This window comes from Melospiza melodia, chromosome 4 (genome assembly GCF_035770615.1).
Source record: "Melospiza melodia melodia isolate bMelMel2 chromosome 4, bMelMel2.pri, whole genome shotgun sequence".
NCBI lineage: Eukaryota > Metazoa > Chordata > Aves > Passeriformes > Passerellidae > Melospiza > Melospiza melodia.
The window spans coordinates 3,496,399-3,518,446 of NC_086197.1; the positions used below are offsets into that span (position 1 = coordinate 3,496,399).

Sequence of the window (22,048 nt, forward strand, 5' to 3'; positions counted from 1 at the left end):
TTCATCACCCCAAGTTCATGCAAGAACTTCAGCTCTACCAAAAACTGTCTCTTGTAATACAAGAAACTTCATCCAATTTGAAACCTGTTCTCCAAGAAGACTGGAGTTCTGCCTGCACACCACTCACAAGGTCACAAGGAACCTGCCAAAGTTTCCTCCTTAGCCTGTTTACCAAAATGAGTAAATATCTCCATTAACAGTGATACATGCTGGCTTGACATTTAAGGCAGAAAAGGGGAAAAGTCCAAATCTGTGTTCACTTCTGAGTTCAGCTTGACCATGGCAGCCCTTGCAGCTCATATGTACTTCAAAAAACCACAGAGTTCAGTTACAAAGACACTACAAAAGAGTAAAAGGCTTCAAGGCACATGGGATGAATCAAGTGCCCGTGGGTGGCTCTGAGGGTTCATCCAAGCCCTGTGCTCCATGTGGTCACAACAGCAGCCTGTTGTTCAGGGGAACACTCTGCCACAGCTTGCCACGGACACAGCAATCCAGAAAATTCAAACAGGAAGGTTTGTTGATTCCACAAGTGTTCAAAGAATCTGACTCTTTAAAAGCAATGAGTGAGAAAAAGTGACCATGACAGAGATGACTCTCTAACCCAAGGGTGAAGAGATTAAGCATGGCTAGAGGGCATTGCCCTTTTATCCTCCTGCCAGGATGTAGGCTGATCATGATCCATTAATTAATGTCCCAGGCTGAGTGGATCTTACTAGAGATCTCTAAGCCCTTCTTCAAATTCAGGCCTTCTCACCAAGTCACAGTTTTGACAAGTTGTTTCTGTGACTGTCTGAACTCATAACAAACCTGTGCAAAACTCCTCATCTCTGGAAGTGTTCAAGGCCAGTGGATGGGGCCCTCAGCAGCCTGGCCTAGTGGAAGGTGTCCTTGCCCATGGCAGAGGGGTGAAACTAGAGGGTCTTTAAGGTCCATCCCAACCCAAACCATTCTGTGAATTTATAATTAAGTACTTTACTTCAGATCTGGTTTCTTCTAAGTTTTTACATGTGGAATCCACGTTTTTGCAGACGAAGCTTCACGACCTGACTGACTGAGGTAGCAGAGTGTCACTCCCCAAACAGAGCCCATCTTCCATAAGACTCTGAAAGTCACATCCAGCAACAGCACCCCAAGGACCTGAACAAACACTGCCTCTGGGCACTCCTTCCAACTCCCATCAGAAAGCTCCTGGCACACACACTGCAGAAACCACACGTGAAAGGGGCTTGTGACTGGGCTAAGTCCTCATTCAGATGGCAATAAGTGTGTCAGGCTGCTTTGGCCAGTGCCTCAGCTGCTGCCAAGGCTGTGATGGCAAGAGGAAAGCATTAGCATATCACATTTCTAACCTACAGGACACCAAACAATACCAAAAACTGCTAAGCACAGGCACTGCTGGGCTTGTGTGGGACTCAATAAGTGCCTGCACAGAGCCAGGAGTGACCTGAACAAAGTGGCTCTGTGCCACCCAGCCCTACCACCCAATCAGCACAGCACAAAAACAGCTAAAACAGATTAAACAGCATGTGCAGGGTCCTGTTTGGAAGTGCTACAAAATACCAAGCTTTATGCCCAGCTCCAAGGCTCTTCTTTAAACAGGTTGGTGTTGATGCAACTCCTCTGGTCTCTACAGCACAGATAAATGCCCTGGTGAGGGTGGGATGGTGGGGAAAGGAAGGGAGGCTGTATGGCCAGGAGCACTTAAGAAAGGCTTTCAATCCTTTAAGCACCCAGGGCCAAATAGGATTTTTAGGTTTCGTCAGTGCTACACGAAATTCAATTGTGCAATGCCAAGTGAATACACAGTATACTTTATGAAAAGCCTTCTCAACATGCTAAGCCACTTTATAAAATCTAATTAGAGCTTTCTTCATTTAACTTGCAAATGCTGAAAGCAATTATCCCACTTAAGGACTAACTTACAAAACGTTTTCAAAAAGCAACACAACAGCACTGAGAGACAACACTGCCTCCTTAGAATAATTGATTTGTTCCTATACAGGGGAGAAAGGATTGGGACTCAACTCCTTAGGGTAGGGTCTGCTCAAACCACTATTTATGCCAGAATCAGCAGGCATCATCTTAGCAACAGCATCCTGGAATGCTACATTAAGGCACAAACATGATAGCTTTCATTTTTTGGTTTGTTTTTAAATAAATGTCCTATGAACCTCCTTTAATGAGAACATGACCGCAGGAAGCCGGTTCCACTGCCCATCCCAAACAAAAACTGGGGGAGCTTGGCTTCTTCTGGTTATCATAACCTTTTGCAAATAAAGGGGTTTCAGTTGCAAGAAAAATCTGTTTTATTCAGACCAATCCAGATGAAAAACCTCAGGAGCAAGCCTGGATCCTGTTCAAGAGTCAGGGAAATAAAAACAAAGAACAGCTGACTAATTCTCCGTTCCTGGTCCTGTAAAAGACTGAGTGGAATGTGAACACTGCTTCCAGTATGAAGTTCAAAAATAAGCGTCATGAGGTAAATGCTCTTGTCCTAAAGCAAACTAGGACGAGGACATAAAAAGACACAAACAACCTACTTTGTTTCCAGTCCTGAGAGCAGCCTGTCAGGCAACAAATAGTCCCTCCTGCCTACACACAACTGCAGAGATTAATTGCTCTCATTTCCCAGTTTTGGACTATAATTAATTTCCTCCTCCACCCCCCCCCCAAAATAAAAACAAAAAAAAGGGGGAAAGTTCTCCACAAACCTGAAAATGAAAGGAAATGCATATTATTCCTGGCATTAATTCAAGTCCATGTGCTTTAAGATTAGAGCTTGTCAGTGCTTTATCAATGCCAGTCTAGAGCTAATGCACTCCCAAAATGTTTCATCTGAGCCACAGCAAAGATTTGCTTTGCTCTAGATGAGCACTAAATTCAGCAAGAGAAACAACTGCAGCTATACAACAAAATAAAACATTTTCATCCCATACAGGTTACTCACAGAAGGCATTTTAAGTTTATCATAACCTAAAGGTGCCAGAAACGTAAGAAAATAATTTCATCTATTCTTTTGTTATGGCAGCATGGAGGATTTCTATGGTCCCTAAACACAAAACAGGAGCTGGGGACTGATGCATCATTCCTATCAACCACAAAATCACTGATGATGTGCCAGGAGCACCAAACCACCAGAGGGAGGGTCCTGCACGTCCAGTCACACAACAGGAGCATCACAACCGTGCTCAAGGCCAGAGCAGCCCAGCACAGGCACATGGCAGGGGCTCAGAGCCCCCTGTAAGGGTTTCTGCACTGTGAAAGACCCTCGCTCAAACAGCACATCCCAATTTCCTACTCTGTATGATGGCAGAAATCAGTGCCACCTGTGTCATTTGATATCCAAGACCAGACAGTTCCAACACAAGAACTAAAAACCTTTGCATGTCACACAGGGTAGATGCAGCAAAGGACTGAATGTTTCTAGGACCATAAGATGGGAGTTTACCTCCAGAAAATATTTTTTGGATACTCTATGTACACTCCATTCTTTAAATTACTCTGCAAATAATCTCTGGAAGTGCTCAAGGCCAGGTTGGATGGGGCTTGGAGCAACCTGACCTAGTGGAAGGCGTCCCTGGCCATGGCAGGGGTTTGGGGCTAGATGATCTCTAAGGTCCCTTCCAACCCAAACCTTTCTGTGGCTGATGAACTTGCATGTTCTCAGAAATATTCTTTAGAACTGCTAAAGGAGCTTTAAAATTAAGCTGGAATATCTGTTACTTTAATAAATAATGGCAAGAATAGTGGAATGTTAAAAGTTAATGTAAAAGTTGGAAATCTCAAATCTCATCCAGTCCCACTCCCCTGCCTTCCACTACCCCAGGTTGCTCCTGGGACTGGACACTTCCAGGGACAGGGCAGCCACAGCTTCTCTAGAAAACTGTTACATATAAATTAAATATGTTCTGCCAAAAAATATTTTGTGAAGCCTAAGAAATAGATCAGAATCTAAGAGTCAGCAGGCTGAAAACTCCTCACGACCAGTACTGGAAAGCCATGAATTTACACAATTTTTCACACAAGAGAGTGAAATGCCTTACGATAAATATTAAGTTTGGATATTAAAAAGTTATAATTAACTATTAATAAATCCAGGCAGAGCCAAGACAGGAAGACACCCTTGGTCAGGCAGTTGACACAGAATCTGAGCTATGGCTAATCTGCTTACTGGTGCCCTCCCACAGTGATGCCACAGGATAGATTTACCAGCAAAGTCCTTTCTGGGCATCTGACTCAGACATGATGGAGCAGATTAAAGTCAGAGGCAGCTTTCAGCACACAGTTTTGTGTGCACGTCTCTTCAAGGTGGGAAAATACTAAAATTCAACAGCATGAAGCTTTCTTTTTCCCCTTCCTAAAAGCATGTTCATATTTGGGACAGTCCTAATTTCCCAGTGTTGATGCTGCGTGGCCTTGAGCTGAGCCTGCCACAAAGAGACCTTCCCTGCTTAAATGAGAATTAAAAAATAAATGGCCCGATGTTCTATTTTTGAAAGAGGGTTCAATGAGCTTATAAGTCAAATGATCAGGCTCAGGGATCATACAACACAATCCTTATGACAGCACTGGGCTGGATTTGATGACCCTTGACAGCTCAACCCTTCCAGTCTGACACAAACTTGACTCCAAGTCTTGGCTCCATCCTGCAGGGATCAGCACAGGTTTATCACAGCACAGACTCAGTGCTATGAAAACAAACAGATAATGCTCTATTCTCATGAAATTAATATTTATTAGCCTCCCTGCCACCTGCTTGTAGAAATAACTAAATTGAGAGTATTTTCATAAAGGAATGAATTAATATATAATCTTCTGGCTTCTGATGTGCCCTGACCAAGGCACCTCTAAAGACCAAGTGTGTCCTCACTCACAGCTGAACTTTCCACAGCACCAACACTGTGCTTTGACAGCTGTGCTGCCTGAGTTTCCTACAGTGCAGGAACAGCTTTGGCAGCCCCTGCCAGAGGAATTGCCAGTGCAGGAGCCACATTCCTGGATCTCCTGTGCTCCCTGCTCTCACACCAAGGTATCATCAAGGCCTTCCAGCAATTCATAACACCATGGGTCTTATGCTGCAGAAAAACATCTTAAAAGCCAGTGGGAAGGGGAAAAAGCTCCCACATCTTCAAGCACGCAAATAGGGGGAAATAATTGGTGGTCACTCAGTATTTAAAATGGGGTTATAAAAAAAGATGAAGGGAGACTTTTTACACAGGCAGATAGTGACAGGACAAGGTGGAACAATTTTAATCTGAAAGGGAAGACATTTAGATCAGCTGTGAGAAGGAAATTCTCTGCTCAGGAGGGTGGGGAGGCCCTGGCACAGGGTGCCCACAGAAGCTGTGGCTGCCCCATCCCTGAAGTGCTCAAGGCTAGGCTGGATGGCAACCTGGGACAGTGGAAGGTGTCCCAGTGCATGGCAGGGGGTGGAATGAGTTGATCTTTCCACCCTTCCAACCCAAACTATTCTGTAATTCTTTAATTTATTTGAAGAAGGTTGCAGGAATGTCTATGAAGGTCTTGTGCAGGCTTTAGTTTACAGTCAAAAGTAAAAGTCATCCAACCTTTGTGATTCAGCTTACAAATGCAAACAAGAGAAGTACTGAAGGAATACCCCAGTACATGGTGACCTTGCAGCAAAAGGACATCAGCTCTGTGCTATTTCTAACAAAAGGCACAATTCACCTGCAAACAAAGCGCTGCTCACACTGCTGAAATGTGAAAAAAAATTCAACTTCTTAAATTTTACCAAGTAAATTGTCAGTTTGTTCCACATCCAGTGCTCAGCTTTGCTTTCAGCAAGGCTGATGAAATGTAACAGACAAGCCACCAGAGAGCCAGAGCTTTCACCAGCTCCGAGATGGGCCCTCAGGACAACGTCCCTCGTGTGCCGAATTTAACTAACCCCATTAACAATTGCAGGATGTTGAATGAGGTCATTTTTGCATGCATCACAAGTTCACTCTGTCCTCTCATTACCAGTAACAATGGCCAGCGAAGGTCCAGCCAAGAGAGGTTTTTCCATAGACACAAACTACTCAGCTGGGCTACAGCCCCACTGGCAGACCAGAAAGCTGAAAAATATTAACTGGTTGCTTATAAACTGTTTAGCCACAAAGTTACAATCAAGGCTACACTTTTGGAAGTTGGTTTTTTTTTGTAATTAATTGTCCTTGAGAAGCTGGTGATAAACAAACATGAAATTCTAAGTCTAAATCCCTTGACAGCCACAGGCTCTCAGATGTTTCTGAGAAAGTGAAGACAGTTTTGAGTGTGACAGAAGAGTAGTTTGCACCTGAAGGTGTTGGCAAGCTGGCTGTTTAATTTCCTAGAGCCCACTATCAGTAACATCTCCATCACGTGCAAGCCCTGGAAAATTCAAGGATTAAGTCCTATTAAACACACGAAGCTCTTTCAGATAGATCTGAACTCAACACATCATTGCACCAGCCACTGTGCCAATAAGTTCTCTTGAGACACTCCACAAAGCTCAATTCCCAATTACCTCCATAGCCCAGTTGCTGAAATACCTCAGCAGCAAGGTCTGCAAAAACTTACTACATTTTCAAGCACGTAATTATCCAGACAATTTAGCTACAGATTTGTCTGTGGTACTACTTGAGACTTGAGACTGCTTCCCCTACGTTACCACCCTGGGATAAGTGATATTTCTTTAGGGATTTCTGTATTTGCACAGACTGAGCAACGTTAATGTAACATGAATGTAACAAGTCTCTCAGTGTAGCTGAAGTAAGACATTACTGCACTCCCAAGGCAAAGCTGACTGGTGTGTGAAGCTACTTTCACTCACCAGCAAAAGAGTTAAGTTTTCCTTCCACCTCTACATATTCTCCTATTTCTTTATAATCCTTTTCTTTTAATCCCTTCTGTGTGAAATGCTGGGGTCCTGGCATTCCAGCTGGCCATCTCACAGGTGCATATTTCTGTGTCTTTAAAAGCCAAAAGGATATAAATCAGAATTCCTTGTACCAACCTCTTCACTAAATCTTTACCTGAAAATCCTGTAATGTCATTTTCCCCTCAGGATGCATCCACAGCCACCCAAGAATGACTCTACACTGCCTCATCTACAATATACAGGGAATTGCAAAATGCATTAGGATGATGCAATAATGTCCTAATAAAGCCATGTAAGTAAAATAAAGTTCCATTCCAGAGCAGAGATCAGAGCATTAAACTCCTCATAAGCTGCAGCTGAAGGGGTGATTTTTATCGGAACATAAACGCCACAAATCAACCCTGCCTGATGCATTACTTCAAGGACTAAAAGTAGTTTTACATTGCAACTGAAAGCTTTATGATGGCTTGGAAATTCAGCATAACCTGAAGACTGGCATGCACAAGCTCCAGGGCTGCCAAAGTTGTGCAGCCTCCAGAACATTGGGCACAAGGCATTTATTTAATGCTCCTTTCTCCACAAGACTGACTCGAACAGCAGCGTGTGGAGGAAAGGACCTCCACACATTCAAACACCTGGTGTGAGGAATAACTGAAGTTTGGCTGCTTTTATGGGCTTTTTTTTCATGCTGGAAGCAAGAAATACAGGCACCTAGTGAGGAAACTGAATAACTTAAGACCTGAAGCTGTTTTCAAATATGGATGATCTTTTCCTTAAAAAAATGTCAAAGTTAAAAAAAAGAAAAAGACAAATAAACCAGGATTAAGAGGACAGAACTCTTGAGGCACACAAGGTAGCATGAGCACATAAGTTAGCTTTAAAAGCCAAAAACCTTTTCCAAAAAGTTTATTTAAAAATAAAGTATTTAAAAGCTGAGGTGGTACTCCCTCAACAGGTTTTTTTTTTTTTTTGCTTTCCCAAAATGTTTATTTAAAAATAAATTATTTTAAAAGCTGAGGTGCTGCTCCCTCAACAGGGTTTTTTTGCTTTAGGCTGCCTAAGTGGAAATCACTGGGGATGTCAGTTAGGCATATGTGAAAGTCTCTCTCAAACATTCTGGTGAAAGAATACTGGCTTAGAACATTTTAAACCATTATGCTACTAAATAGAGAGGAAAATAAACCATTAGCCTGTGATATTTAGGATCAGCCTAGGATACTTTTCATTTAGTTCACTCCAGCATCTGCTGTCTTTGTCCCTACTTTTGTAGGCATTTGCAGTATTTAGGGAGTTGGCTCCGAGGTACGTCTGCAGTATCCAAGTTTCTTTCAGGGACAGCTGCTTTCTCCCTATGTGCTTTTGCAGCACCAGGAATCTCCTACAACTGAGCATCTGTACCACTGCAACTGCTCAGCAGCAGGACATGGCACACTCACTGTATTAGATATCAAGTCTGTAAACATCACAATATTTGCCACAAAAAGCCCCTCAAGTCACTTGATGTGTCTTCCAAACTGTATCACCATCTGTGGGAAGAAGTCAATATTTGAGACTAGTTCAGCTCCTACACTTCAAACAGCACAGGGTAAAAGTTTTACATTGATATGCTCATGTACTTTTGCATCACATCAAAAAAAACCAGTCAGAGGTGTCACAAACTCCTACAAAAAATACTTCTGTGGTAACATGACACTGAAAGCTTTGGGTAAATTCATCCATGTCAGCAAATGCAAAGAAATGCATGCAGAGACTGGAGAAAATTTAACTGGAAATACAATAGCAGCTGAAATTCCCCCTGGCTCTCACCATTAGGAGATCTTTCCACACTTGTCAGCTTTTACTTTCAGCATCCTGGAAAGGCACTTTCTGTTCACAGCAAACTGTCACCTCACAATATACCCATTTTCTACATCATTTTGAACCTACTGAACAGGAGGCACTTGTTGACCTACACTTTCCTTCACTGTGAGCAAAGATTTATCCTCTCAAGCAGTTAAACCATGACAAGACCTTCACTTCTACCTTTGGTACAGAAATACTCCAACAATTTTTGAGAGAAACACAGTGTCACCTATACCTAACCCATTTACACAATTTCCACATCCTTCACATTGCTGATTTGTGAGCAGGATTCTCCTCTGAAGAAGCCAGAATGAGGATGAGTCAATGCATTTCCCAAGAAGCAGCACAGAAGGTACCAATCAGTGCAGTGACACTGTTTGAAGGGAGATCCCCCCATCTCTAGGAAATACTAGAACAAGGTACAGGAATACCAGAGACACAGGGAATATGCCAACTATCACACTGCTTCAGCCTCATTTATCTGATCTCCAGAGGCATCAACACCCCTCAGCATTTTGATCCTATTTCAAAATCCCCTGACTATCAATTTACATCAAACAAAGTCTTTCCTACATTTAAAACTGTCCTCCTGCACCGATTTTAACTAAATTACCCTTCAAAAGAGAAAGCTGCTGCTTGGAAACTAGAAATAGACATCAAAACACACTCATGAAATTTCCCTGTTAACTGACACTGGCCTAGAGTAAAAACATCCAAGGAATGACAAGGTTTGTTTTTTAAAAACTATTTATTCCCTAATCCTGAAGAGGTCTGTTGATCTATAGCCACTAAAAAACCCTGAAGACAACAGCATTTGTCAGAACATTCCAATTGATTCAGGGTAGAAACTCTTAAAGGCTCTTAAATGAAACTCATTTTGGCTGTGCCTTGTGCCAGCTGATTCACGGGGCTGTCACACACTGCAGACACAGAAGCTGTGGGGAAGCTGAGAGGTCCTGAGCTGCTCCAGGGAGCATCTCCCTGCAAGGATTCAGGCTTGAGGGAGAGGATTTGATGAGCACAGCAGGAATCCTGCTGGATCCAAACTGTGAAGGGATGGTGGGGTCTGTCTGTCTGTCCATCAGCAGTGGTGGTGTGCTCAGCAGCAGGTCCTGCAGACCTCAAGGTGATCAGCTACTCCAGCAGAGCCCTGAGCATTCTGTCCAGACATACAACACAGACATAAGGAGCTGGAGCATATACAGGAAAGAGAACAGAGCTGGGAAGGGCCTGGAGAACTAGGAGGGGCTGAGGGAGCTGGGAAGGGTCTGGAGAACCAGGAGGGGCTGAGGGAGCTGGGAAGGGTCTGGAGAACCAGGAGAGGCTGAGGGAGCTGGGAAGGGCCTGGAGAACCAGGAGGGGCTGAGGGAGCTGGGAAGGGTCTGGAGAACCAGGAGGGGCTGAGGGAGCTGGGAAGGGTCTGGAGAACCAGGAGGGGCTGAGGGAGCTGGGAAGGGCCTGGAGAACCAGGAGGGGCTGAGGGAGCTGGGAAGGGTCTGGAGAACCAGGAGGGGCTGAGGGAGCTGGGCAGGGGCTGAGCCTGGAGCAGAGGAGGCTCAGGGGCCCTTGTGGCTCTGCACAAGTCCCTGCCAGGAGGGCACAGCCGGGGGGGGTCGGGCTGTGCTCCAGGGAACAGGGACAGGAGCAGAGGGAACGGCCTCAAGTTACACCAGGAGAGGCTGAGCTTGGATATTTGGAAAAATTTCTTCACTGAAAGGGTTTTCCATCCCTGGAAAGGCATCCCATGGCAGTGATGGAGTCCTCATCCCTGGAGGAACTCAAAAGCCATGTGGATGTAAGACTTGGGGACATGGTTTAGTGGTGGCCTTGGCAGTGCTGGGAGAACCAGTTGGAGTTGATCTTTGAGGGCTTTTCCAACTGAACTATTCAATGATTCTATGAAAAAGAGCTATGAAAAAATCAGCTTTGGTGTCTAACTGTTAAAAAAGACAAATGCAACTTCAGGTGACAAAGAGACACCTCACTGGAAAATGTTGAAAAACAGCAGCAGAAGCATTTTTAAAAAGGTCACACAATGTTCTCCTAATGCACTGCAACAGAAGCTCCCAGCAGCCTTGTCCCAAAGCATTACTCTGCATTATCCCTACAATAACACTGGACAGGATGCAACTTTCACCATATTTCACTCTTATCCAAGTTTCATTATTAAGTGGCGAATTTAACCACTGTCACTGATTAATTAGAATAAAAAAGCCAGAAGCAGAACTAGCACAATCCAACAAAACAAGATTAAGCTGCACTGGAATCTACTCTGAATATTTTTTAAAATTCCATGTCAACAGACATTTCCTTTCTGCAAATTGTTTGTGAGCAGTTGATGTCCCTATTAGAGAAACATCTGGAGTCTTTGTTTTTGAATATACTCCTCAACATTTGAGATTGACCTTTTCATTTCTAAATCAGGTTTCATCCAGATCTCTTCAGAAAAAAAAAAAAACAAACCCACAACCCATTGCTGGTTTCTAGTGATGTAAGTACAGCAGCTGGCAGCTCACTGTACCTCAGAAAGTCACCAAAAACCTGAATTATACTTCAGGATGCCCCCTGAACACTGCTGAATGTATCACAGAATCATGGAATGCTTTGGGTGGGAATGGACTTTTAATCCCATCCAGTGCCACTTCTGCCATGGGCAGGGACACCTTCCACCATCCCAGGCTGCTCCAAGCCCTGTCCAGCCTGGCCTTGGCCACTTCCAGGGATCCAGGGACAGCCACAGCTTCTCTGGGCACCCTGTGCCAGGGCCTGCCCACCCTCCCAGACAAGAATTCCTTCCCAATATCCCATCTAACCCTGCCCTCAGGCACTGGGAAGCAATTCCCCCTTGTCCTGGAACACCATGCCTCTGTCCCCAGTCCCTCTCCAGCTCTCCTGAAGCCCCTTTTAGGCCCTGGAAGGGGCTCTGAGCTCTCCCTGGAGCCTTCTCCAGGTGAGCACCCCCAGTTCTGCCAGCCTGGCTCCAGAGCACAAGTGCTCAAGTCCACATCATCATGTTGAGCTTGCCAACCACCAACACTCCAAGTCTTTCTCCTCCTCCTCGGGGCTGCTCTTGGATCCATTCTCTGCTTGGCCTCCATCTGCTCTTGGAATTGCCCCAATCCACGTGCAGGACCTTGCACTTGGCCTTGCTGAACTCCACAAGGCTCACAGGGGCCCCACCTCACCAGTTTGTCACAGAGAGTCCCTCCAAAATTCCCTTTCCAAAGCCATGTTTCTTTACACTTTTCTCCATTAAGTACATCCCTTCTTCAAAACTCCTCACACATTCAGCAAGCCTCCACTTTTAAAAATTCTTCTTTCTTCCTCTCCTCACTAGACCCTTCCCATCTGAATTTCCTGAGCTTCCATAACACTCTACTAACATCCTCCCCTCCAAAATCCCTTTATAATCATTTAATCCCATAAAATCCCAACTCTTCCACTGTGTCTCCTCCACAGCTCTCCTTTTGTGCATTCCTCCTTTCCCCCACCCCAGCCAGGCCTCCTAAGCTTTAGAGAAACTCAACTGGATGTGGCAGGACCCCAGCAAGAAGGAAATGTGTCCCTTAAACAGCAGACTGACCCACACTGGTTCGTGCAGGAAGAAAAACACAGCAGCCTCTTTTTGACTAAATACAACAATTTTACCTCTCCACAGCTCTGTTATGACAGAAACCAGAGTATCACATTCAGTTTTGTTATTGCCCATTTTGTAAAGGATGTTCCAATCAGTAAGAACATGACACAGAGATTCAAGAGCTACAGGAAATTCCTGTGAGATTTTTTTGTTTCAGCTCAGGCTATTTGTCCTACATGATCACAACCTCTAAAAAATCTTTGCTATGAAAAAAAATGAGAATATTAAAGTGTTATTTAATCTGGTAAGGAAACTTACAAAATTAGCCATGACAAGAAACTGAGAAATACAAATGAGAAATTATGTTTTTATACTGTTTTCAAATAGCTGAGGAAATCAACTCCTGAATTTGTCAAAAAGTGGTGGGATCTCAAACTTTTGATATCTCCAAGAAGAGGCGGCATGAATTTTCCTCTGACAAACAAGTAATGAACACAAAATACAATAACCACAAAAAACTTGAAGATGTACAGTGAAATAAACTACAAAAGCCAAAGGTCTTGGACATTTTTTGTCTGGTCCTATAACCCAAGCTACATTCATTTCAGGTTTCATACGTCAAATCCTGAGCAAGAGAGGCCAAGGAAAATGGTTCAAATGAATTCCACGAAAGCTCTCGGGGTTGTGTAGCCTTTGGCAGCAACCCCTGTCCTCTAGATTTCCATCTGGTCGTTGTCCATTTCTATTCATTTTTGACAGAAGCTAAAAAAATAAACAATTGGTTTCTGAAGCTCAACCACCAGGATCAGGTCTGAAATGTTCATTAGCAAGTTCTTGGAACCTTCCAGTGGGAGGTGTCCCTGCCCATGGCAGCAGGGCTGGAACTGGATGATCTTTAAGGCCCCTTCCAACCCAAAACATTCTGTGATTCTGTGATAAGTCTGGATGTTCAGCCACAGAAAATTATTTAACTCATGCTCTACTTGCTGAGCTGATTTTTTGGCCGATCATTTCTGCTTTTGAGAAATAAACCTTTCCCCTCCAGGAATCTCAGCACTTCAAAGCCACCTCCAGCTCCTCTTTTCCTCATGTAAGCATTTCAAAAGTCTTCAGAACTTGAAGGTCTGAACTCTGTGGCTCTCACTCTTATACTGCACTTCTACACAAGTACTTTAGGAGGGGCATTTTTGAGGGCAACCATTGATGTATTTTTCAAAATCTGGATGTTTGCAGAACTTACCTCTTTCTCAGTATCCCTGGATATACAGGTCCACTGGTTTTCCTTCACACTGTATGCCCAGAAGTCAGCCAGATCCTGAGTTCCATCCCAGCCACCAAACAAATAAACAGTTTCTATTTAAAAAAAAAAAAAAAAAATTTAAAAAGAGAATGTGTTTAAACAGGCTAATGCCTACAAAACATCTGTGACAGAGACAAAGTATCAGAAGATAAATTTAAACTCTTTTTTTTTTTTTTTTTACTTAAAACACCACTGCTTTTTGAATGGAACTAGTCATCAACACAAAAATGTGGTTTGGTTTAGTAATGGAAGATTTTAGGATTGATAGACAGCCAATTCTCAGAGTCATTTTCTATTTCCACATTTACATAAGAGGCAATCAAACCCACAGCCTTCTGATTAAAATTCCAGACAGACAAATGAACAATATTTAACATTTTGGATCCTGTGCATGTAGTCTATCAATGACATCTCATCCTGTGCCCTGTTTGGTGCAGGATTTATACATCAAGAAGATTCTGGAGATAGGAGCAGCAAAGTTTTTCTGTTTAGTCCATCCCTCAGATAGAAAAGCAAGTACAAAATCCTCTTCAAGGGAAATGCCTTGCATAAAGTAACTTACCTGATGCCACAAAAGCTAGTGAGTACAAGAGTCACAAATTTAAGTGAGTGTTTCAGGGCTGTCACCTCAAACCCACAACTGCTCTGTGTAGAGCAAGTTCTAAGGCTTCCTAGACTCACTGATAAAGCCAGATGAAGCCTTTGGAAAGGGGAAACATTTAAAAAAGGAGTTTCTGTTCTGCCATGGAGAGATAACCAAACTGCTCCCATTATAGAAACAGCACTATCTGGTCTCAAATTCTAAAAATACTTCATTTTTATACTGCATTAAAACAGAACACAAAGCCAAGCCCAAGAAGAACAAGTTCCTCAAGACTTGCAGAGCTTTGAAAAACTCCTTTAAAATTCACAAACCACTTCCATTATGGAGGTAATGGCCAATTTTTAATCCAACACCAATTAAAACACGGAGTTAGAGCACGATTATAAAATGGGACTGGTCCCTGACCCTTACCTACCATCAGGATAGTGGTCATCACCATGGAAAGGTTACCCTGGTTCATTAACTTTAATTACCCTTCCTCCTGGACTCAGGGCTCCCAGTGTTCCCTGCAAAGAGCAGGTCCCTTTGTGAGCATAAATTCTCACAGCTCACAAAACCCACATTACCACAACAGCTTCATTGATAGCCGAGAAAAATAAAAGATTTGGCACCAGCTAAAAATCCTCCTGGGGCCTTGCCAAAATGTCAGGCCTGCCTGGAAAGGCTTTGTTGGCTCACATGAAATTTAATAGCAAACCTGAATGACTCTGATGAAAACTCAGATTTTGGAAGTTACCTAACCCAAGCTAACAGAATTAAATGTGAGCACTGAGAGAGGAGCATGAGCACCCAGCTGGTGCTGAACATCCCTAGAGCAACACCCTGAACACAACTGGACGTGAACTCTGTGCCAGACCCATTTTACATCAAGAAGTAAAACTGCAGCTTGCATGAAAGAAAGGCCCCATCACTACCTAGACCCAATGAAAATATTTTTTTGTTTATTGCCTTATTGCAGAAGTATATGCATATTTTAGAGGAAGGTTCCATGTTTTAAAAGGAATGTTTCTTAGTGCATAAATGCATCTGTTGCTGGTAAAGTCAAGTAAATAATTTTTTATAGTTCTCCTAAAATTTGTAATTGCTTTCCCATGGTATAAAGCAAAAAAATAGTTGTTTGGTGGTTTGTGGGATTGTTCTTGTTTAGTTGGGGTTGGGTTTGATTGTTTTGGTTTGGTTGGGTTTGAGTTTTTTGGGGATTTTCAAGTTTTTTTTGAAGTCCGGCTTCACTCTGTTTCCCAACCAGTATCACTGCTTGCATTCTAGCTGTTAATTCAGATTTTATGGAGGGTTTTTTTTCACTCTGCATGCAGAGACCCAACCAGGACAGATATGAAAGGCCAATATTCAAAGAGGACAGAGGCCACAAAGCCCAGGCAGCAGCAGTGGGGCAGCCCAGCAGTCTCACACCAATATAACTCTGGTAGCACTGGGGAGCTCAAGGAGGAAAGGATCCTCCCTCTGCATCCAAGCAATATGGAACACAGCAAATTGATGCTGCTTTATTAAAGTAAGTCTCTATTCAGCTTTAGGAGCAGAGCAGGAGAATTTTCAAACCTAGCTGCAAGGCAACAAGAAAAAAACATGAAAGCAATTATATTTACCCAAAGCTTTTACCAGCGTCGTTTAGGAAGTCAAATTTCTCCTCCAGCATCCTCAGCTTATTTCCTCTACATTTTTTTTTTCTGAATACAAATTCAACACTTTGAATTAAATATGTTCTGTGAGTATTTCTAAACTGCTTGCTCAGTCAAAAATTTTTCTGTAATGTCTGAGTTCTTTTCTTCCCTTACTCTCTAGATGATTAAAAGGTGCCAGAGAAGTCCTCAAATTAGAGGACGTACATTCCCAACAATCCACATATTTCCTGTCAATCTCTCCTTAATTTCTATTTCTCAGAAAAGCAGCACAGCAGCCTTCTCCAACCCATGAAAAATATCAAAATTCCTGGGGTGGCTTCAGTCCAGGTTCAGACACATTCTCAGGGACAGTTCTCTAACTCCTGTTATCTGCATTTTCTCCATGTGCTGAAATACTTGGTGGGATTCTGGTACAGGAGGTCTCCCTCAGTGAGTACACTGCAGTCCTGCTGACATATTTAACTACATTCTTTGGTCAAGTAGTATTTCCATGTCTCTGCTAGAACAGTTATCCAAGGAATATAAAAGAATTGTGGATCTACAGCACTTCTGCAAGGTCCATCAGTCATCCCCCAAATCCCTCACAGGAGGGCTAACTTCAGCACAGACCACATTGCCCAGGGAATTATTCAGTTACACTTTGTCCAAGGAGGGACATTTCAGACTGCAATGGCTAATTTACTTCATTACAATTTTTCCCCCTAATATCCAACAGGATTTTCCCTTCCTGTCCTTTATCTTATCCCTCTGCTGCCCTCAGAATGAGCCTGGGTATCTCCATGCTCTCACCACTAGCTCTAGGACAGCTCTAAGATCCTCCCATGAACCTTTTTTCAATCAGAATCCTAAGGATTCCTCTCAGAAATAACAAACCAACCAAGGTGTAAGATCTCTCAAAAGCCTTCTACAAAAGGATGTCACTTCTCCAAGCAGCACCCACACCTTTAGTTACGTGCCAGCAGTGCTGCCCACTTTGTGAGGAGCATTTAAGAGCACAAATATAAAACCAGCCTTAAATCTTCTTGCAGTAGCACACTCCTTGGGTTCTGAGCCACAGTTCAGCTGGATACAAGCTGGCTGAATACAAGGGTTTTTTTTAAAGATAGGCACACAGTCTCAAATGTGAAAGCCCCATGAAGTTGAGTAACCTCCAGGATTCAGCAGCTGTTTGTGTTTCAGAGCTTAGAAGCCATCTGTGTTTTGTTTCTGAGATCCCTTCATCCTGTACACAAGTCTTGTCTTTAAATATCTTATGGATAGCAGTGTTTTCCTCAGGCAAAACAGCATCCTTCATGTCTGCTGCTCTCTCTTCATCTTTTTCATCTTTCCATGCTGCTTTTGAAGGAGCCTTGTCATTTCTGTTGTGCTGCCCACGTACACAATGGGCACGCTGGGCCCAGTGCTCTGAATCTCCCTCTGCTCCCAGCCTACAGATTTATCCTCATTTATCTAATGGAAGGAAGCAAACAGAATTCCTCTGGACGAAAGGAAAAGCAAAAATGATGTACAACCAAAATTACACAGCAGTTGCACTTCAGTGAGAGAACAGAGGTACCACATCAGTAAAGACCATTTCACTAATGTTTTCTCTCAAAAAATTGTTTCACTTGCCAAAGAGAAGAGAAATGGAGACAGAAGAAAAATCATCCTGGTTGCTTTGCTGTTATTTCTAAAGCAGGCTCATGGGAAAACTTCAACATTTAAGAAAGCCTGATCTAACACCAAATATCTTTTTTTTAATAGAATGGTTTCTACATGGTCCCTATTTCTATTGTTACCAAAACAATGACAAGGCTTTATGGACTGCACTGTCATTCACTGTGTCTGCCCTGTGAGAGCAAATAGATCAATTCCACCTTGCCTATGGAATTATAAACCACATCTCCAAAACACAACACACATATTGCTCCTAAGCACCACCATCACTCCTTGAAACTTGCTTTTGGCAATTCACTTACCCATTCCCTCTTCCAGAATAAGCACTGGAATGTTGAAACATGTGGCATATCTGACCCATAAGGAGGCCAGGGAGGGCAGACACAAAGAGCTGGTAATAAGGAACCAGTGCCAGATGCTGACACCCTCATCCAAACCTGCATTAGGGTTCAATTCCCTGGGAACACAGTTCTGCACATGAGCCTGAGTGTTACTGCCCCAGTATTTCCCCAGGGCCTACACAAACAGCTTCTCATGCCTGACATGCAGCACACAACACTGTTCTTGTGTACTTTTGGGGTTGTTTGGGGGATAATTTTGTTTTAATCTATGTACCTGGGTTGCAACTACTCAAATGCTTCTCCTTCCTTGTAGAAAAGCAGAGAGAACTCTCCAGCCTCCCACATGGAGAGCTGCACCTTGCAGGGAACAGCAGGAATAACAGGAGCTTTCTGTTTTCATTTGCAGCCTAAAGCTTTAAAGTACCTAACAGCAGTTTCAACTGTAACTGAATTTTTCTTTGTTTATGTTTCTGCACATATAAACCAAATCCAACTTTCTAATTCTCCCATCCAGAGGCATTCCAGTCTCAGTGTTAATGTGATTAAAATGATGGAGGATATTGAGGGAATCACTAACTTCCCATTTTTAATTTATCTTTGTTTTTTAAATAGGAAGATATCAGGCTGCATTCTCAGTTCTGCATCCCACAGTGCCTCCAGTTCCATTTCAAACTGCTTTAAGAGATTTCCAAAGCATCAGGAACACTGCACTTACTCAGCTGTGGCAGGTATTAAGAGCAGGAGTACCAGATGGAAATGAGCTCCAGCACTGGCTGCCAGCAGAGATGTTAAATTCTCTTTCAGTTACTTTCAGCCTACTCTAAGTGAAAGATAAACCATGCTAAAAGGCAGTTTAGACCAAGCTGATCCATGTTCCACCCAAAACTGATAAACAAAGTCTCAGTGACTCCAAGCAGCAACTTCAGATCTAGTTCAGCTACTCACCAACCCATATCCTCTACCCTGACACCAGCACCTGCATCCAGCTGGTAAATAAATTAGAATTATTTTTCTAGTCAGTAATAAGTGGTTAAAATCTCTTTGAGGTTAATCAAAATACTGAACCATGCTAAAAGGCAGTTTAGACCAAGCTGATCCATGTTCCACCCAAAACTGATAAACAAAGTCTCAGTGACTCCAAGCAGCAACTTAAGGTCTATTTCAGCTACTCACCAACCCATATCCTCTACCCTGACACCAGCACCTGCATCCAGCAGGCTCAGTACTATTAAATCAGAATTATTTTTCTAGTCAGTAATAAGAGGTTAAAGTCTCTTTGAGGTTAATCAAAATATTGAACCATCTCTAGTCCATTTATAGCTACACCAGATCTGGACATCAGAGATGAAAATTTGCTTCCAATACTTGATTCTACATGATCTGAAACTTCAGAATCTCCTTTTAAGTATGATTTTTGCTGTTTCACTTCACTTCCAAAAGATTCAAGTTGAAGAAAACACTGATTTTTGAGAAGGACCTAACTCCTTTAACAAGGACTGCAAAGTGAGATGATTTTTCTTCAGTTGCCAAAGTCTTCTGAAAAAATCCCACTCAGCAAGTGTGTGAGTAAGGAGGGAGGATGTCTTTGAAGGGAAGAGTACACCACTGCTCCTTTTTCCATTAGCACTGGATCTGTCCAAGGTTAGCCAGGGAGCTTTCCAGCTCCAGTCTGTAAAACACATCCTGACATACCTGGCTACATTCCCACCAGCTCATTAAACTCCACCTATATTCAAAAGGAAAACTCCAGCAATCAGCAATGGGAAACAGCCCCAAGAACTTCCCCTGGCCTGTCACGAGCTAAATGAAATGGCAAAACTGATCATCTCAAAAACATTTCAGCTTTTACAGGCCTCAGTGGACCTGGGTGCAAAACTGAGAGCAACTTCCCAAAGAGCCCACAGGGAAACTTTGGGAAGGTATCCCAGCACCTGTAAAGAGAGCTACAGCAAGAAAGGACCAGCCTGAGGAGGGGAGATCCAGGACTCCACCTTTGTGGGTAGTGTCCAGCCACTTTTGTGTAAGCAAAACAATTAAAATAAAATTTTTTATTGTATATATTTGATAATTTATATTATAATGTATAATATAATATATATTATATATATTATAATATAATATATAAATATATATTATAATATATATTATAATATATCTAAAATATATAATATACAATATTTATTGTATATATTTGATAATTTATATTATAATGTATAATATAATATATTTATAAATGTATATATAATATATATACATTTATATATATATTATATTATACATATATTTCCATAAATAATATAAATATTATATATTAAATATACACATGTATCCAAAGCAGATATAATACATATAAAATGTATCAAGAATTACTAAAAAATATATGGATGAGTTTCAGTGCCTTGTTAAAGCAGAGTGAAACTGAAGTCAAAGGCAGAGCTGACAACCTTAGTGGGACTTTGGAGAAGAGCAATGGAAAGGAAGGCTCACACTGCCATGGATATTTTATTTTCAGGAGGCGTGCAGGACTATCATTTCCAAGTTGACAAGGATCATGTTTCTTCCACGCTCTTGTGAAACACTCACTGCTAATTCCTGAGGCCACTAGGGAGCGTCCCCAGCCTCTGCATAGACAAACACCAGCAAACCCTCCAGCACTGTTTTGTTCTAATCAATCTCAAACCTCTCCCACCCCAAATGAAAGAAGTTTACTCTCCTATACCAAAGGACTTGAGTGCTTCCTCCAGTGCAGTAACTCCTCTGAGCAAAAGCCAGAGGCTGCAGCAGCTACTGCTGCATTTTTGCTTGTTCACCATGACTTAGCAAATTACTCTGGAAGGTCCTGTCCTGTCACATGCTCTGTCCCCATCCTGTGACCACAACAGATATGGCCATGGGCATTTTCTTGCCAGCTCCTTCAATGCCACCCTATATTCCTGTCCAATACCCACGCCCTGATCTTGTTTCTCCCTTCCCAAGAACAATCCTTTCACTCACACAGCAAAGACTCGCACAGATGCTTTCCTTATTTTAGTAGGGACTGACGTAGCACAGAAATCTGATTAAGTAACAGACAAAGATATAAAAAATTATGCAGCACAACAATCACTGGAACTGCTCCTGATACACCACCCCGCTTTCTTTTCTCTGTATGTTCTCTGGAACAGAGGCTGAGCCATTCCTTAAACTGCTACAGGAAATGTTTTTGCAAAGGATGTCTAAAGAATTATATTTAACAGGAGTTTCTTGCACGCTGTGGGAATTAGAAGCCATTCCAACCAAAATACAAGGAATGTTTCAACACATCAGATCTATTGCTTGAGCACAGCCTGTAGAAGATAAGGGAAATTATTTTCCCTAATTTCTCTTCTCTTGTTTGAACTCCTGCTCTAAGATGGTAGGAGGAACAAAAAATTAAAACCAATTGCTCTTGTCTTAGTTAAGACAAGACAATGGCTAAGGCATAGCACAGAATTATCAGGGAAGGAGGATGAAGGCAGCTGGAATATAGATCCAGAGGGGAAGCAGAACATTTAATCCAACTATTAGAAAGAGTAATTTTTTTCCTCAAAACCTGAAGCTAACACAGTATCTGAAGAAAAACACATTTGCATATTAATCTGGAAAATAACAGATGAAATAATCTAGTTAAGAAATGTAACAACTACTCACCTGTCTGCACATCTATCACCATCTGATGGCCACCTCTCATCCCTGGCCGACTGTCTTCCCCATCACCTTCAGAAAAAGAGGAAAGGGAGAATTTTCCATTTTAAGATTTTTAAATCAAAGAAAGACACAGCCTCAACATGGAACCAGAGGAACTGAGTAACTCACCCTTCCTTAAACACTAGCACATCACTTTCTCCAGGTAATATTTTTTGAGCATTATAAAACTGTACAAAGTTTTATAGTGAACTAGCTGGTGACTGACAGTACAGAGGGCAGAAGTGAACACTGCAACTCCCAGTGCCTTGGAGAGGAGCTCCAACGTTCCTGACACACTTGGTGCACACAAAAGAGCTCTGAGCTGTCCTTGCAGCTCTCCAGAAGGATGACACAGCCACCCTTTGGCTCCCCTTCCATCTCTCCACACCTGAGAGCTGCCTGAGGGCTGAGCTGTGAGAACAGATACTCAAAGGGCAGGGAAATGAACCCCTGGGATGGGAGCAGGAGGTGATGCAGACCACAGAGCACAGGCAGCTTTGCCCCAGCTATTCTCACAT

At 42.6% G+C, this 22,048-nt stretch overlaps 1 protein-coding gene across 3 annotated transcripts in view; it reads right to left on the minus strand.

Moving 5' to 3' along the window:
- MKLN1 (muskelin 1) overlaps positions 1-22,048 on the minus strand; it is a 101,060-nt gene that overhangs the window by 32,313 nt on the left and 46,699 nt on the right. For all 3 annotated transcript variants that reach the window (XM_063153654.1, XM_063153655.1, XM_063153656.1), the window contains 2 exons: positions 21,495-21,560; positions 13,525-13,637 (listed from right to left, as the gene is read on the minus strand). In XM_063153654.1, coding sequence (XP_063009724.1) covers positions 13,525-13,637; positions 21,495-21,560 — 179 coding nt within the window. The remainder of the gene's footprint in view (positions 1-13,524; positions 13,638-21,494; positions 21,561-22,048) is intronic.